The 17,104-nt window shown below is 38.9% G+C and overlaps 1 protein-coding gene across 1 annotated transcript in view; it reads left to right on the forward strand.

The window, feature by feature from the left end:
* The window catches only part of PDE11A (phosphodiesterase 11A), a 414,214-nt gene that overhangs the window by 318,569 nt on the left and 78,541 nt on the right, over positions 1-17,104 (forward strand). Inside the window, exons 11-12 of the mRNA XM_060016528.1 lie at positions 9,763-9,909; positions 10,171-10,278. Coding sequence (XP_059872511.1) covers positions 9,763-9,909; positions 10,171-10,278 — 255 coding nt within the window. The remainder of the gene's footprint in view (positions 1-9,762; positions 9,910-10,170; positions 10,279-17,104) is intronic.

Here is a 17,104-nt window from a genome sequence, read left to right on the forward strand (position 1 = left end):
CTACCCCAAGCAATCTACAGATTCATTGCAATCCCTATCAAACTACCAGTGGCCTTTTTCACAGAACTAGAACAAAAAATTTCACAATTTGTATGGAAACACAAAAGACCCTGAACAACCAAAGCAACCTTGAGAAAGAAAAATGGAATCAGGCTCCCTGCCTTCAGACTATACTACAAAGCTACAGTAACCAAGACAGTATGGTGCTGACACAATAACAGAAATAGAGATCAATGGAACAGCAGAGAAAGCCCAGAGGTAAACCCACACACATATGGTCACCTTATCTTTGTTAAAGGAGGCAAGAATATACAGTGGAGAAAAGACAGCCTCTTCAATAAGTGGTGCTGAGAAAACTGGACAGCTACATGGAAAAGAATGAAATTTGAACACTCCCTAACACCATACACAAAAATAAACTCAAAATGGATTAATGACCTAAATGTAAGGCCAGACGCTATCAAACTCTTAGAGGAAAACATAGGCAGAACACTCTATGCCATAAATCACAGCAAGATCCTATTTGACCCACCTCCTAGAGAAATGGAAATAAAAAGAAAAATAAACAAATGGGACCTAATGAAACTTAAAAGCTTTTGCACAGCAAAGGAAACCATAAACAAAACGAAAAGACAACCCTCAGAGTGGGAGAAAATATTTGCAAATGAAGCAACTGACAAAGGATTAATCTCCAAAATATACAAGGTACTCATGCAGCCCAATATCAAAGAAACAAACAACCCAATCCAAAAATGGGCTGAAGATCTAAATAGACATTTCTCCAAAGAAGATATACAGTTTGCCAACAAACACCTGAAAGGATGCTCAACATCACCAATCATTAGAGAAATGCAAATTAAAACTACAATGAGAATGAGGTATCACCTCACACCAGTCAGAATGGCCATCATCAAAAAATCTACAAACAATAAATGCTGGAGAGGGTGTGGACAAAAGGGAACCCTCTTGCAGTGTTGGTGGGAATGTAAATTGATACAGTCACTGTGGAGAACAGTATTGAATTTCCTTGAAAAACTAAAAATAGAACTACCATATGACTCAACAGTCCCACTACTGGGCATATACCCTGAGAAAACCATAATTCAAAAAGAGTCATGTACCACAATGTTATTGCATCTCTATTTATAATAGCCAGGACATGGAAGCAACCTAAGTGTCCATCGACAGATGAATGGATAAAGAAGATGTGGCACATATATACAGTGGAATATTACTCAGCCATAAAAAGAAATGAAATTGAGTTAGTTGTAGTGAGGTGGATGGACCTAGAGACTGTCATACAGAGTGAAGTAAGTCAGAAAGAGAAAAACAAATACCATATACTAATACATATATATGGAATCTAAAAAAAAAATGGTTCTGAAGAACCTAGGGGCAGGACAGGAATAAAGACACAGATGTAGAGAATGGACTTGAGAACACACGGTTGGGGAAGGGTAAGCTGGGACGAAGTGAGAGATTGGCATGGGCATATATACACTACCAAATGTAAAATAGATAGCTAGTGGGGAGCAGCCACATAGCACAGGGAGATCAGCTCGGTGCTTTGTGTCCACCTAGAGGGGTGGGATCGGGAGGGTGGGAGGAAGACGCAAGAGGGAGGGCATATGGGGATATATGTATACGTATAGTTCGTTCACTTTGTTATACAGCAGAAACTAACACATCATTGTAAAGTAGTTATACTCCAATAAAGATGTTAAAAAAAAATAAGAAGGAATGGATGAATGAATGGGAATGAGCTTGTACAGAAAATGGGACTTGAATTTCAATTGGCAGAGTAAGGAAGAAGTCAAACCCTGTGGGTGGAGGGGTAGAATAATCTGCAACCATAGAGGGAGAGATGAGAAAAAGGATAATAAATTGCCCATCCTGATGCATCCATGGAAGACTAGAAGATGGTAACACAGGATGGGCAATGTAGAACCAGTTTATGAAGTGCCTTGGATACCAAGCTAAGGAATTTTACTTCATTCAGCAAGCCACAATGAGTCCTTAAAGGCATTTAAAGAGGGAGTGACATGGTAAAAATGGTATCGGCTGAATTAAAGGGATAACGTCTAAGTTTTAACATAAAAACATATACCATGTTTATTATTTATTTTAATATGAGATAGAATAAGGCCTAATAATTCTTTTTTAAAAATATTTCTTCACAGTTCTTAGACATTTATATTCACTCTTAGCTTCCAAGTTTTACTGCTTCTGTATATAAATCTAGCCCATGAACTGCAGAGGTTGATTATGGCATTGTTGTATGCCTGACCCCAAGAACACGAGGAGGACTCAGATCTTCACATCACTGCCACACACGCCACCAGGTGGCTTCCCAGCCTTTTGCAGCTTCTGTGTTGTGTGTAGATTGAGAGAGCTGGTGGAGCCTGGGAATGTGCTGGGCCAGCATATTCTTGGTCAGCTGACGGTGCACTACTGAAGCTTTATTGCTGCCTCTTTTTGGAATTCTCTATCTTTCCCATGTTTCACATGTCGTGGATAAATCTGTGAGCCACCTAAGTATCCTAGTTTTCCCCGTTCGGAAGTTGGTGCAGGTAAGCAAACTTGTACTGAGATTCAGCAGGACCTGTGTCCTCCCTTCTTGAGGAAGAATAGAAATTAGTTAAAATTTCACCCTTCCCTACTGGACAGGGGCCTGTGTGCTATCTAAACGACTAGTTACTTGTAGTACTGCTAGTCCCTCTAAAGCCTGAGTGCGTGTGTGTTTTAAGCATATCTCAGCTGTGTCCCAAATATACAAGAGAAACCTTCACAGAATCCCATCCAGACAGAAGGATCCCTCATCTCCCTGCTCACCCCACTGTATCACCTGCTTGCTGCTTCCCTTATTTTACTAAGTTATCCTGTCCAGCCAAGGGTGATATTAGAGTCCCATCAATGCTCTGCTGATGAGTCTAAGCTAAGGTTGTTTGCCTGAAGTCTGCCTCTGCTCCCTCAGAGGACAAGTTATTTTTTGCAGGATAGTCTTGGGAGTATTTAGCTGATTCTGTGTTCACAGTAATCAAAACAAAGCTAACAACTGGAGCTTATTCCAAAGTCAGTTGCAAGTTTAGAGACTTCCCCAAATGAATTCAAATAAGTACAGACCAAAACATTGTCCCTCCAAACGGATCCAGGCTGCCCATCATAAAAAATGGATCAACAGGCTAGTCATCTGGGAATCACAAACACTGCTCACAGTGCACCCAAGTTAGCTGCATAATGCGGGCATGGGAAACCCTTCGACTTGGCAGCGGTCTGCTTTTAGAGGCAATATAGTGGTTAGGCGCCAGGGTCTAGAACCAGACTCCTCAGGTTCAAATCCACCTCTGCCAATCACAACAATGCAAATTAGAACAAATTTTCTATCATCTGTTTCAGTTGGCTCATCTATAACATGGGATTAGGAATATTCCTTACCTCTTAGGATCCCTCTTAGGAAATCAAATGAGTTAATATACATAAAGTGCTAGAAGAGTGCCTGGCATGTATGTAGCAAGTGCTATAACAGTGCTGGCAAAACAGACAACTTTGCAGTCCCTTCCACATCACCTCAGCCCAGTGTCCTGTCTTCATTATTTCATTCATCCCAGAATCCTTTGGTCCAGAGGGCTTAGTGGGTGAGTGGGTTGGATTGACAACACAGTTCTCCTTTGAATTTCTAGGGCTGGACCACCACCCACTTTGTTGTTTCTTCCCATTTTCTGAGCATCACAAAATGTAATACTCTTGTGTCAAGAGGTCCAGGATAGTATTTTAACATTTTATAGCCTCTTTGTAAAGCTACCTTTTCAGTTTTAGAGGAGACAGTTTTATGACTCCCTTTGATAAACACTTAACTATTAAGACCCAAACAAAGAAGAGGAATGGTCACAGGGTATCAGGTAACCCCAGACAGCTAGAGTCCCACTTCTTGAACATTATTCAAATTAGCTCCAGGACTCATAATTCTGTGTTTTCATTTGTTGTTACAATACAGTAAATGGTTTTTTTAACCAAATGTTATTTCCTGGCTATTAATTCAGTAGTTATTTCGGATTGTAGCACTCCTCTTTGATTTAGGGATATGGTACCTTATAAATATTTAAAAGTTGAAGACTGACACTTGGAGAAATTGACTTTGATTTGTTTTGTTAATATCTTATGGCTAGAGTAGTTATAGCTTTGGAAGATGTGACCCCATTCTCTACCTATCAGAAGAGATGGGGTGCATATGGCTCTATAACAAGGAAATTTGGGGATGCTCTTCTCAAATCTTTTGCAGACTAGACCTCCATGTGCACCTCCAGAGGACACACACTACTCTTTATTCTTCATAGATTTCTCCAGAAACTGCTCTTGAACCCAGGAATGTAGATGAAAGCTATCCATACTTCTCAAAATAGCTGAAAATGGTCATTCCTGAAAGGCTTGGAACTTTCTCTGCATCTACAAGTGTCAGCAAGGGTTTACGACAGGGCTCAGGATGATCTATAGACTGGTATTATTTAACTGTGGATCACTCAACCTAGTAGGGGAAAAAAGACAAGGTCAATAAGGATGGGTCTTGGTGAACCAGAGGTCATCTTACATTTTTCAACCTAATGTTCTTATTTCCTTTCCATTAACATTTCATAATGAAAAAATGCCTATATTCTTTAATTTTTAAGATAATTAAGTGAATTTAGTGCCTTTGAAGGGTAGAGGATTTATAATGGCATCAGGGAATATGCTATTAATAATCCACAAGACAGGGGCACCTGGAGAGCAGCAATGCAGTCTGCATCGCCATTTCTGCTCTTTGGCAACAAGCTGTAAGAGGGTTGCCAAAGCAGAACCAAACTCCTCTCCTGAAACCAGAAAGACTTGTGTCTTCTGGGACAAGGCTTCTACCCTCTTGGGAAGTGGTTTTCCAGTTGTATTTGACTTTGAATTTGAACAAATTACAACAAGCACAGAACATTCTAAGTACCGGGCATTCTCTGTATGCAAAGCCCTGAAACATGTGATGGAAGTAGAGAGTCATTCTGGAGCTTCCCTAAGGGAAAGCATGCCATCTGCCTCTGAGATTTTTTTTTTTTTTTTTTTTTTTTTTGCGGTACGCGGGCCTCTCACTGTTGTGGCCTCTCCCGTTGCGGAGCACAGGCTCCGGACGCGCAGCCTCAGCGGCCATGGCTCACGGGCCCAGCCACTCCACGGCATGGGGGATCTTCCCAGACCGGGGCATGAACCCGTGTCCCCTGCATTGGCAGGTGGAGTCTCAACCACTGCGCCACCAGGGAAGCCCTGCCTCTGAGATTTTTACAGCCTAATAAGCTAGGTCAGGATGACACAGGTAAACACATGGGGACACAGAACAAGAGAAGGAGGTCTACATGGTTGCAGCCAGGCCATGCACACAGAAACAAAGGGGCTAAATCAAAGGCTGGATTACCTCTGAGTTCTCCAAGCTGATCATTTAAGGTACCATTTAATAAAGTTAATTTCAATGATTTCTAGATAAAGATGGTAGAGTAAACACACTCATTTTCTTTTACTCCTTCCTTAAGCCCCACTAAAACAACAATAAAGGGACTTTTTTAAAGGCAGAAATTCTCAAAGATAAAGAAATTGGGAAGGGATTTAACCATGACAAAATTTTGAAAGCTAGAAAACGGATGAATATTAATTCAGCAAACCCAAGAAAGCCAAAATAAGCTAAGTGGGAAAAGCTGAGAGGTAAACAGATTTATGCCACAGGCCCCTCTCCCCCAAATAGCTCAGGAATTGGCTAATTAAGTACCTTTGGAAATAGGGATGAAGGTAGGGCCGTAAACAAGAAAATGGAGAATCTAAGAAGCAGTTAGATCTCCAGATCCTTCATCCCACACACAGCAGTTAGAAGCAGTTAGATCTCCAGATCCTTCATCCCACACACAGAGGCTTCTCCTCTGAAGCGGGTATAATAGCAGCTTTTTGGGATAGGGGGACAGCAGTGCAGAGCTTGAGGATAGGAATACAGGCTGGAAACAAGGGGATTGAATGAAGTTATATACCAATGCTGAGCTCCTCCAATCTCCATCCCTGTAACACCCAGAAGGTTCTTCTCCGGGGAATCTGAGTAGCTAAAGAGCAAAGGCCCGAAGATACAGATATCGGTAGCTTCCCCAAGGAAACAGGTCAGTCAGATCCCTCTTCAGAGAAGCCCCCAGAAGCTCTAATAGAAGCTTTCAGAGGCGCATTTTTAAATGGGGGCTGAAAACCAAAGATCACCACACAGCTAGGGAAAACTTCTAATACCTCTGAAGCAGTCAAATATATTAAAATGATTAAGGAAGGATAAGCTGATTGAGAAAGAGGCTAAACCATCAACGAGTGGATTAAGAATGTATTTACCATTGTGGTGAATACATATAAAGGAACAATATTCAGCCTTAAAACAGAAGGAAATACTGTCATATGGTACAACATGGATGAACCCTGAAGACATTATGCTAAGTGAAATAAGCCAATCACAAAAGGACAAGTACTGCATGATTCCACTTATATGAGGTATCTGAAGAAGTCAAATTCATAGAGACAGAAATGAGAATGGTGGTTGCCAGGAGGGAGGGGGAAATGGGAAGTTGTTGTTCATTGGGTACAGGGTTTCATACACAAGGTGAAAATGTTCTAGACATCTGTTGTACAACAATGTAAATATAGTTAACAATACCTAAAAATTAAGAGGATACATTTATGCTATGTGTTTTCTAACCACAATAAAAAAGAGAGAACTAAAACAAAAGGGAGTGAAGTAAACTCTGAAGGGAGAAGAAAACGTTAAATAGAATTATTAACATCCTCACAATGGTAAGAGAAGACATTGAATCCATGAAACAAAATTAAGGTGCTATTAAAAAAATTTTTAAAAACCCAGACAAAAAAGAAGAGCTCTTAGAAATGAAAACTGTGATATTAAAATATCAAGAATAAGGAGAGGGAATATTTCCTAGAAAGTAGAGAAAAAAGAAAAGAAATGAAATATAGGAGGAAACAGAGAAAAAAAAAAAAAACAGTCCAAAGGTCAAATAATGGGAATTCCAGAAAAGGAAAGAAGGGAAGAAATGATCAAAGAGTTCATTTTTCAATTTTTCCTAGAATTAAAGGACATGATTTTCCAGATTAAAGGGCACACCAGGTACCTAGGATTATGATTAAAAATAAACTCACACCTAGGCACATTTTCATGATATTTCAGAACTCTGGAAGCAAAAAGATCCTACAAAAACAGAGAGGGAGGAGGAGTCATTTTCAAAGGTAATGGATTCACAATAGCTTCTGACTTGTCAAAAGTAACATCTAAAGCTAATAGAGAATGCCTTAAAAATTCTAATGGCATGATTTCCAACCTAGAAATTGATATCTAGACAAACTATCAATCAAATGTGACAATAATATGAAGACATTTCAGACATGCAAGCTCTCATAAATTTACCCAGCACACACACCTTTTCTTGGGAAGCTATTGGAAGACATGTCTCACCAAAATAAGGAGAGAGACAGAAAAGAGAAAGATGTGGGATACAGAAATAAAAGAGAGATGAAGACACCCCCAAAATTATGGTGAGGAAACATCTAGGATGAAAGCTATATAACAAGCTGAGAAGACTGCCAGTCCAGATTGTAGTTCAGAAAGTTCCAACAGATATTTCTTAATAAAACTGATGGAATACCCAAAGTATCTGAATATTTTCAGACGAGATTTAGATAATTGGTAGAGAGTTTCGAGGTTGAATTAGTGATAAGGATGGAGAAAACTAAGCGCACATTAAGGAAGACAGTTATTAACTCTGAGAATACAAAATGCTGTCGAGGAAAGGAAAAGTAATCATACTAAATTGCATGACTTAGCTATGAATATCTTTTACAGAGTCATTATAGTATAAACCCTGAATATTTCTCTAAACAAAGTTATTATATTATTATACTGGGGAGTGAGAAGGGATAGTGTATGAGGTAGCAGAAGTTGACAGGTACAGTGTAAGACAGCTTCATCTTCATCTTCAATGGGGGGAAGTTAGTAGATAGTGCTTAAATCAGAAAATAATTTAAAAATTAAATCACAAGCACCTTACTTTGCCAAATACCCAAAAAAGTGTATCTAGATGATTTGAACGTGGTTGCCTCTAGGTAAGGGAAAATTTTGGTACTGGAAGAGTTCTGCTAATGTGTATGTGTGTGTGTGTGTGTGTGTGTGTGTGTGTGTGTGTGTGTGCACGTACGTGCACGCGTGTGTAACTAACCTTGCAGATCTAACTCTTAAAACTATGTGCACGTATAACTTTGATTTAAAAATATTTATTTATTTATTTGGTTGTGCCGGGTCTTAGTTGCATCACGCGGGATCTAGTTCCCTGACTAGGGATCGAACCCGGGCCCCCTGCATTGGGAGAGTGGAGTCTTAGCCACTGGACCACCAGGGAAGTCCCTGGTTTTAAATTATTCTTAAAGTAAAAAGCAAGGTGTTAAAGTGCTTAGCATGAGGCCAGGAACTCCAAATAAGGACACCTACACACAAAGACTATTTCTACCACCACCGTGTTTGAATTTCACAAGCCTCACCTTTTTCATTCCAAGGAGCTGAATTCTACAAATATGTTAATATAGTAAAATGATTTACTGAAAGATAAGCTGATTAATTTTTAACAAAAATAAACAATCAGCAGAATAGCAGGCAAATTGTCCCATAATGTATGTATCTGTTCATTGTTCTTCCATGTTGTGGTGAATAACCAGTGTTTGGATTTTAGCCTAAAGGTGTTTGCTCTTATGGAGGAGCATGGGGCTGAGAAAGAAGGATTGATTCAGTGGTTTCTGGGATGCTTAGAGCGAGCAGAGTTGGATTTCATTGCTCGGCCAAAGCGGTCCCAGGGCATAAATTACTCCTTGGGTAGTTTACACCCAGTGAATAGACTAGGAATATGAACACAGAATGGTCTCTGATAATCTGAAAACATAGAAATGATTCCCTTATCAAGAGTGGCCCAATGAAACCAGCAAAAATAATTATTCCCCAAGACTTTTTATGCCCTTTAAGTTTGTGTAGGGCAACTGACTGACAGCTGCTTAACATGAGTGAGTGTTTTGAAAACACTGAATATGTACGACCAGTATTATAATTATGTTGTGATGTTTTTATAGAATGTCACTAAACTATATTGCAAATTTATTCCTTCAATGAAACATATGCTGCAAACATCTCTATCCTATTAAGAAACACATTTTGCACTAGAAATGTGCTGTCTGATCCTTTCCATCTTTCTGAATATACAGAACATGTGTGTAACAAAGAGCAAGTACACAGCTACAGGATATAAGGATGTAAGAAACAAGGCAAAGTGGTGTATTCCCATGTCCTTCTCCTGAATAGTGGCAATTAAAATTCACAGCTGCTGGCTGCCCAGATGTTTCTTGTGTTTAGTGCTCTGTAATATGCATCAGAATATACTGTATGACTGCAGTTTCAGTAAACTAGACTGCTTTGTATTCTAAATTCTGCAGACTAGATCCAGTGTGTATATTTTTTCTTCAGATTAGCTTCCCTCTCCCCTACCCCCTTCATTTGCTTGGGGCATTAGCAGTTCAGAAACAAAAGACATTTCCAGCTCAGACTTTAGCTGTATCAGAGTGTAAGTGCAGGTCAGGTCTGATTTATGTGGCACGTCTGATAAGTAGGAGAGGAGAGCAAGATGAAGGGTTTGGGAAAGCTGGTGAACTTGGCTTGACTTATGTCTTCTGCTTTTGTAGGCAGCCAACATCCCTTTGGTGTCAGAACTTGCCATCAACGACATACATTTTGATGACTTTTCTCTCGATGTTGACACCATGATCACGGCTGCTCTTCGGATGTTCATGGAGCTGGGGATGGTACAGAAATTTAAAATCGACTATGAGGTATGATGTTCTGTCATGGGCGATCCCAGGAGTGCACCTGGAACAATATGGTAGCCACTTTGAGCCTCAGGTTTCCCGAATAAAATTGGGGAAGTTAATACTTTCCCTGCACACCTGGTGGGATTACCGTGAGAATCCTGTGAGATGCTTGTGGCAGGACTTCAATGGTTGAGGATTACTCAGACAGAAGACATCATTTTGGTAATGGTCCACCGGAGATACATACAACTTCCTGACATAATCTTTCCCTTCCCATTTCAGACACTGTGTAGGTGGCTTCTGACAGTAAGGAAAAATTATCGGATGGTTCTATACCACAACTGGAGACATGCCTTCAACGTGTGCCAGCTGATGTTCGCAATGTTAACTGTAAGTGTGTTCGGTGACGATGGAAGGTCATCTGTCATTTGTGAGGACCTACAGGCTTCCTCTTCACGTTCCCATTTCTCTGACAAATTGCCCTGTGACTTATTTTATTTTGGAAGTTACCTACCCTGGTGATGGGAGTATATATTTCACAATGATCTCTGAGCTTTAAGGCTGTAAGATCTCTGACACCTTGAAGCAGGTGTAGTCTTGGAATGATTGCTTTAGTCTCTTTTTAATGTTTTATCTTGGGAAACTGTTTTTTTTTAACAAAAGAAATGCTTGGATTTTCAAAGCAATCTTTTTGCAGAGGATATGGGGATGAATGACTAAACAAAGAGATCCACTGGATAAGACTTTCTAGGCTGGTAGAAAGCCAAAGACGGGGTGTGTGAACATTACCCCCAGGGACACGGGAATCCTGAGAGATGCTTATCTGAGAGAAGGTCCAAGGAGGCCCCGGGAAGGAAGGAGTAGGAGTGAATGCTCTCAGGGTTTAAGGGTACACTAGGCTTCAAACCTTCGCTCCAGGTGCCGTAACTCAGTTAAGGTGGCCAGTCTGTTTTAATGGGGACAGCCAGGGCAGCTGGCCAGACGTAAGCATTGGAATTTAATCTAAAAGGAAATGTTTGTGGCAAAGACTGAAACAAAATCCTATATTCACCTCCATTTGCTGGCAAAAAATAAGGCTTGTTTTGGTTTTATTTGCACTTACACTGTTAAGCTATCATCAAGTAAAATGGTCTCTGGCTTAAATATATTGGTTTCTTTGGCCTCCTGGTGATATATACATATATATGTGCCCATATGTGTGTGTGTAAACATATTTACCACACTCACAAAAAAGAGGAGACCTATTTTGGATTCTCATAACATAAATCCAAATACCTTACATCTTTGCACCCAGATTAAAATTTAAACCCAAAAGAAGGAACTCCAAATGACATTTTCCTTTGGTCCACATGAAGGAAGACTTCCATTCCTTCCTCATGAAATGTTCTGCCCACTTCTCTACCTACTAAAATTTTACTCATTCTTTAAAAGGCATTGATCTAATGCCAGTTTTCCCGTGAAGTCTTTGCTTTCCATTAATCATCAATAATTTCAGTAATCATCAGCAATCATCAGTAATTACTTACTTCTCTGCACTGTGTCTAGTACAACACATCTTTCTTTCTGCTGTGTATTTTAAGTTAAAGATCTCTCATTCTCCTATAAAGTAAGCAGCTTGAGGCTAAAGAGATAATTTGTTGTTCTTGCAATAATCTTAATTAATCTATCTGTTGAGAGCATCACCAGCACCCTATACTCAATCATGTACTTGGTAGGTTTTCAACAAATTTGTGTTGGATTGACTTGAACTCAAATGCACATGTAGCATAAGAAGATGAGACCAAAATGTCTTCATTGTTATACTCAAGGACTTGTTTTTTGGGTCCTTAACTGCTTAAGGAGCAAGGAGAATAACCTGGAAAAACTGGACTGGCCCCATCTCGCTGTAACATACACCATGAAAGCAGCCAAATGAGGAAGGAAGATGCTTTGAGCTGTGAGCCTTAATTGCTGAAGTGCCAAAATTACATGAAAAAAACAAAAACAAAAACGCTTTCGTCTTGCTTTTCCATATCAGATCTCAGTAGACAAGGAATAACTTTCTGTGTGTAGAGTTTATGTACATGGCTCACAGAGGACATTTAATAAAGAAATTATTAACCTGTTATTTTGGAAAACATATGGATTTGTGGTGAATTCCCAAAATAAGTAAGTGGGAACCTTGTTCAACAAAGGATTGGAGATGTCAAAAGCAGAAATAGATTTTACGACAAGCCTTAAAATAGTTGGGATGGGGGAAGCTGGCAAGAGCTTCGGGGTCAGGTGGACACTTAGGAGAAAATGGAATCCACACCCAGTTTTCTTCGGTAAATGTTTCCACAATATGGACAATCTTGATTCTTTTTGAGAAATTGAAGACAGCAGAACTCTCAACCTATGTCAACCACAATGGAGGTACTCTTACTGCCAAAATATTTCAAGGGTATAGTTGTTTTTGCAAGTCCGCTCAGCAACCTTGAAGAGTATCACTGTTTGAGAAAGTCTGGGTTTTGTTTTCGTATTAATACTAGCTCAAAAAGAGAAGAATTCACTATTAAAGTTCTCCTGGCCGGGGGTGGGGCTGGGGAGTAGGGTGGGCAGAGGTTGCAAAATAAAAACATGACTTTGGGGAAAATACATTGGTGAATGTTATTTTTTTCTCCCTCACATTGAATAGAATAGCCACATCTGGAAAAGATATTATTTTCTGCTCATTAAATGTTGCTGAACTTGACTAAGGGTTACAGTAGGTTGAAAATGTCAACTTTTGTTTGTCCCTAACACAAGCAGTCTCCTCTCCAACTTGACCATGGGCAGCCTGGTCAATCAGAATTTTTTCACTAAGAAAATAATTATAGAAATAACAAATATTACTTGATCAGGGAAGAAAAAGTGAACTTAATTCCCTCATCAATTCTAACTTCTGGAATACGACCTCAGTAGGCAAAGTAGGCAAAATGATAACCTACTTTTCTCCATGAGTGGGCACTAATGCTTCAGGTACTCCTGAAAACTGTTAGGGTCTTTCACTGTTTTGTTCTCATCAGTGATTTTATTTACATTCTAGTTATCCCATATTCCATTTGCATGTGTTGAGTTAGAACCAAAAAATGAAAGTAAAAAATCATCATACATTAACCCCTGGATTCATTCATTCAGCCTGAGTCACAAAACCAAGAAAGCATGGCGCATGTGCACGAAATTTTCCTCTAGATGGCACTCCAAGGCAAAGTTTCCCAGCCAGTTGCCTGGAAAGAAGGGTGGGGGGGCGGAAACCTTACCAACATTCCCTGAAAATGCTTCTTTTCTTCTAAGACAAGAAGTACTGAGACACACACGCCACACTCTTTTCTTAAAAGAGACACCAACAAAGCCAGTGTGCCGAAAAGAGCCCCTCCTATCAAGATGGACCTGTATTAGGGCTGCCTTCTTGCCCGCAGAGCTATTAGTGTGAATAGTATGGCACTCTCCATGTGTCTAACATCTGTGGGTGTGTATTTTTCCAAGCCCATTGTCTCTGGGAATGGGAAGATGCACATTTGTGTGTCATTGATGAGCAAACTATGACACGATGTACAACAGAGCAAATTATACATATAAGAACCGGCTTCCCAACCTTTAACCCTAAAATAATTTCAGACACAGAATATAAAGTTATTCATGAATGAGTGAATTCATTCATTCAGAATCATGTTTTGCAAAAGTATTCCACCTCATGTCTAGGTAACAAAGAGGTTTTGTTCCTTTAGAAATTAAAAAGAAAAAGAACAAACTGCATTGTAGGATAGGCAATTTGATGTATAAACGGTGGAAATTTAGTTCACTGGGAATCCTGTTAATGACTTATTAAATTATTACAAGCCTCTGGCCTGAAATTCCAAATATTAAAATGAAAGCTTCAGTCTTATTCTTTGCTTCTAAAGAGATATTTAGGTAGTTAGAATTTACTAAATATTTTTAATTCCTTGGATAAATGCAGTCTGCAGTGCCAGTTACTATTTGTGGTTAAAACAGGGAATAAAAACTGCAGATAGATCAAGAATAATTATACAAATTTTCTTTATTTATAGAAGCTTGTAGAATAAATATTCCAGCAAGCACATACATAGTGAAAGACGATAAGCACATTTCTTACATGCACAATGTAGACCAGATACAGGAACCGACCACGCTTTTGTTTGTATTCTGTCAAATAAAAAGGCATGTGGTGATGCCAAGGTTGCAGGGGCATTTTTCGGTTTTATAAATGATGTATGAGCTCTGACAGATTTTCCAGGGGGAAAAACAGGTTTCCTTAAGAGTCAGTATTCTTCACTATCCCATAAATGTACTCATTAGCACTTTGGGCCATGCCCAGTATCCTGTAGGGCTCAATAAAGATTCACTGAATGAGTGGATTCAGTTTAGGGTCATATTATTCAGGGACCCGTGCTGCTCAGTGTCCAGTTTTTCAAAAAACTATAAAATGATGAACAGCTATCATTGCTAGAAATCTTGTTCTTTCTTCCTATCACACTAAGGTTCAGCTAGGGTTCATATAGAATATTATGATCTTGTAGAATTCACTGGATATGAAAAGAGATGAGCACATGATCACATTAAAATTTATGGTGGTGCTGGCGGCCTGGTGCTGGTTGGGAATTGCAGTTAAACACTAATAATAACCAAGTATTGCAGCAAACACATTGACACCTCCTGACATTTACTGGGGGCTTCTTAAATCTTAAATGTGGAGGTAGCGCGTTTAAGTCCATATTTGGGTTGTCAACAAGGTTATTTTCAGAGATAATCCAAGTCGTTTTATTGATAATTCAAACTACAGAGCAGAAGGGACGTTTAGGAAGAAAAATCCTTCCTGTTCACTAGCTTGAGGATAATGTGCTGTCCTCTGTCTGCCGTTTGCATTGAAATCCTTGATTTTTGAGGTAGAAAATTCCTTCTGGAAGGAGATCTTAGAAGCACAGTTGTAATTCTCCCTCCCCTTCCAACCCAGAGAAGGACAGAACCAGTTGAATTTTCAAATAAAATATTTTTGCTCAATAACCAGGATCCTAATCTTGACGGAAATCTAGTTTCTTTGTAGGTCCTAACGTTGGAAGGTACAAAGAGATCTGCGGTCTTGTTCTGTAACTCACAGTAACAAAGTAACAAACAATAATCGTATTTATTATCATCAAACATCACTTTACATTGCATTTCCTTGTAAGTAGTAACTAGTTATATTTACTTTAAAATAAATAGCAGCATTATCAGAATAATACAATAAAATCTGTATGTAAGAAATACCAATTCTTTAATCATCATGTAGGTATATCTTGAATTCCAATGTAACTTCAAAGAAGGCAAATTTTTAATTTAGGAAAGGAGTGATTTTTAATGCTTTTGCAGAATACCAGCACTGGGCACTATGGAGCTAATCAATTTGAATACTGTGTTTAAATTACATTTAAGACTCTGGCTTTTAATCATTTAAGAAGGGTTCTATTTTTATTCTCTCTTGCCACCTCTCAGAGCTCCAGTGAGGTACCCCATGCTTCTAGCCGACATTCCCTTTTTCCACACTTATTTTACAAAAGGAAAAAGGCAAAGCCGCACATACTTAAGAACCTGGTGTGCTAATAATCAAACAAACAATTGGGCAGAAGGATAATGCAATCCATTTCCTCACACAGGAGAGTACCCTCCATAACTCACTTTAAGCGCTGCCATTCGTGAGTTATGGGTCATTCCCTTTCTAGTGAAAATAAATTCTCCTGCACCATCAGCCAGAGCTGAGTATTTTTCTTAGGACACATAAACTGTAAAAGTGTATGAACATAATTGTGCCGTTGTTTCGGGGAGAATATAAGCTCTTGTCCATGGACACAGGCTTGTCAGGAAATGTATGTGGTTTCAGGGCTGGGGCTGCCTAGTTACAATATAGGATTTTTGATTACAGTAAATTTATTCCTGAGATTTTTACGGTGTTGGTAAACTGCTTAATCTGTCACTCTGTATTTTATGATGCCAGCCAAATCCTCCAGGTCAGGGAGACCCAGGAGTAGAGCCCCAGTCATTTTTCATGGTTTATGACTTAGTAGCGGCACCTTCTTGAGGCTGAAACTTGGCACCTAAGGGTGTCAAGCTGGGAACTTTTAAGTTTTTTTTCACTAGTCTCGTGTTTAATTTTAGCTCAATGATGCGTAATAAAAATTTGGGTAAGTTTTGAAGAGGCCTCATATTCTTGAAATTCATCAACCTCGCTTTTTTGTGGCACTTGGAGAGGACAGTCTGTCTGCACAATTAATGTGCACCAGGTGATGTGCTTCATTTTCTGTGCTCACACACCACATGTTATATTCAATTCACTCGCAATTTATCATAAAATATAAACCATATTTCTAAACATGAAAAAACATGCTATCTTTATCCAAAAAATCATAAAGCGCATATATTCTTAGTATTACAAACTGAGTCCTTAAGAATCTAATGTGGTTTTTCTTTTGTCTCTTTTTGAAATACAGTATGCATGCTACATACATGTAGCTCTGTTTTTTGTATTATCTAAATTGAAGGAAAAACCTCAATTTTTAAAGTCTTAAGATAGTTACTCTGAAATTTTCCTTTTACTGGTTGTATTTGTTTTCACACATTTTATCTAAATATGAGAGCAGAGATATATTGACCGATTTTTATTTGACCACATCAAGACCTCTTGAGAATGAAATAAAGAGTATTGACAGATGCCAGAGGTTTGCCTTGAAATATTCTAGCAAACAAACAAAACCGTGCATGTGAAGAGGTAGCTGAAACAAGACAGAGGAACATGGCTTCCTCCTGAAGTTAGGTAATGAGTACATGGGGGCTCAATACAGAATTCTATTTTTCATATGCTTTTAACTTTACAAAATAGATGATTTTATAAAATTAGGGTAACAAGTAGGTTAAAAATTAAGTCAAGGAGGTGGTTAAAAAATTTTATGGTTTATAAAATTGATTACAATCAATTCATTTTTTATAATTCATGCATCATCTACTCAAACATACATACTTGTACCAGTTTTGCTGCCTTGCCATTCTGAGACTTACAAGCATTCGCAATATCATTTGAGAATCAGAGACAAGTTGTGTCCAAAACATGACTTAGGTTTTGCAATTTGATAATAAGTGCCTTCAGGAGCTTCTGGTTGTAAAAGAAAGTACGTAAGTGTAGACTGTAAGGTCTTTCCAACTCTGAGCTTGAGGAAAGGATTATTGT

The sequence above is a fragment of the Delphinus delphis genome, chromosome 7 (genome assembly GCF_949987515.2).
Source record: "Delphinus delphis chromosome 7, mDelDel1.2, whole genome shotgun sequence".
Lineage (NCBI taxonomy): Eukaryota > Metazoa > Chordata > Mammalia > Artiodactyla > Delphinidae > Delphinus > Delphinus delphis.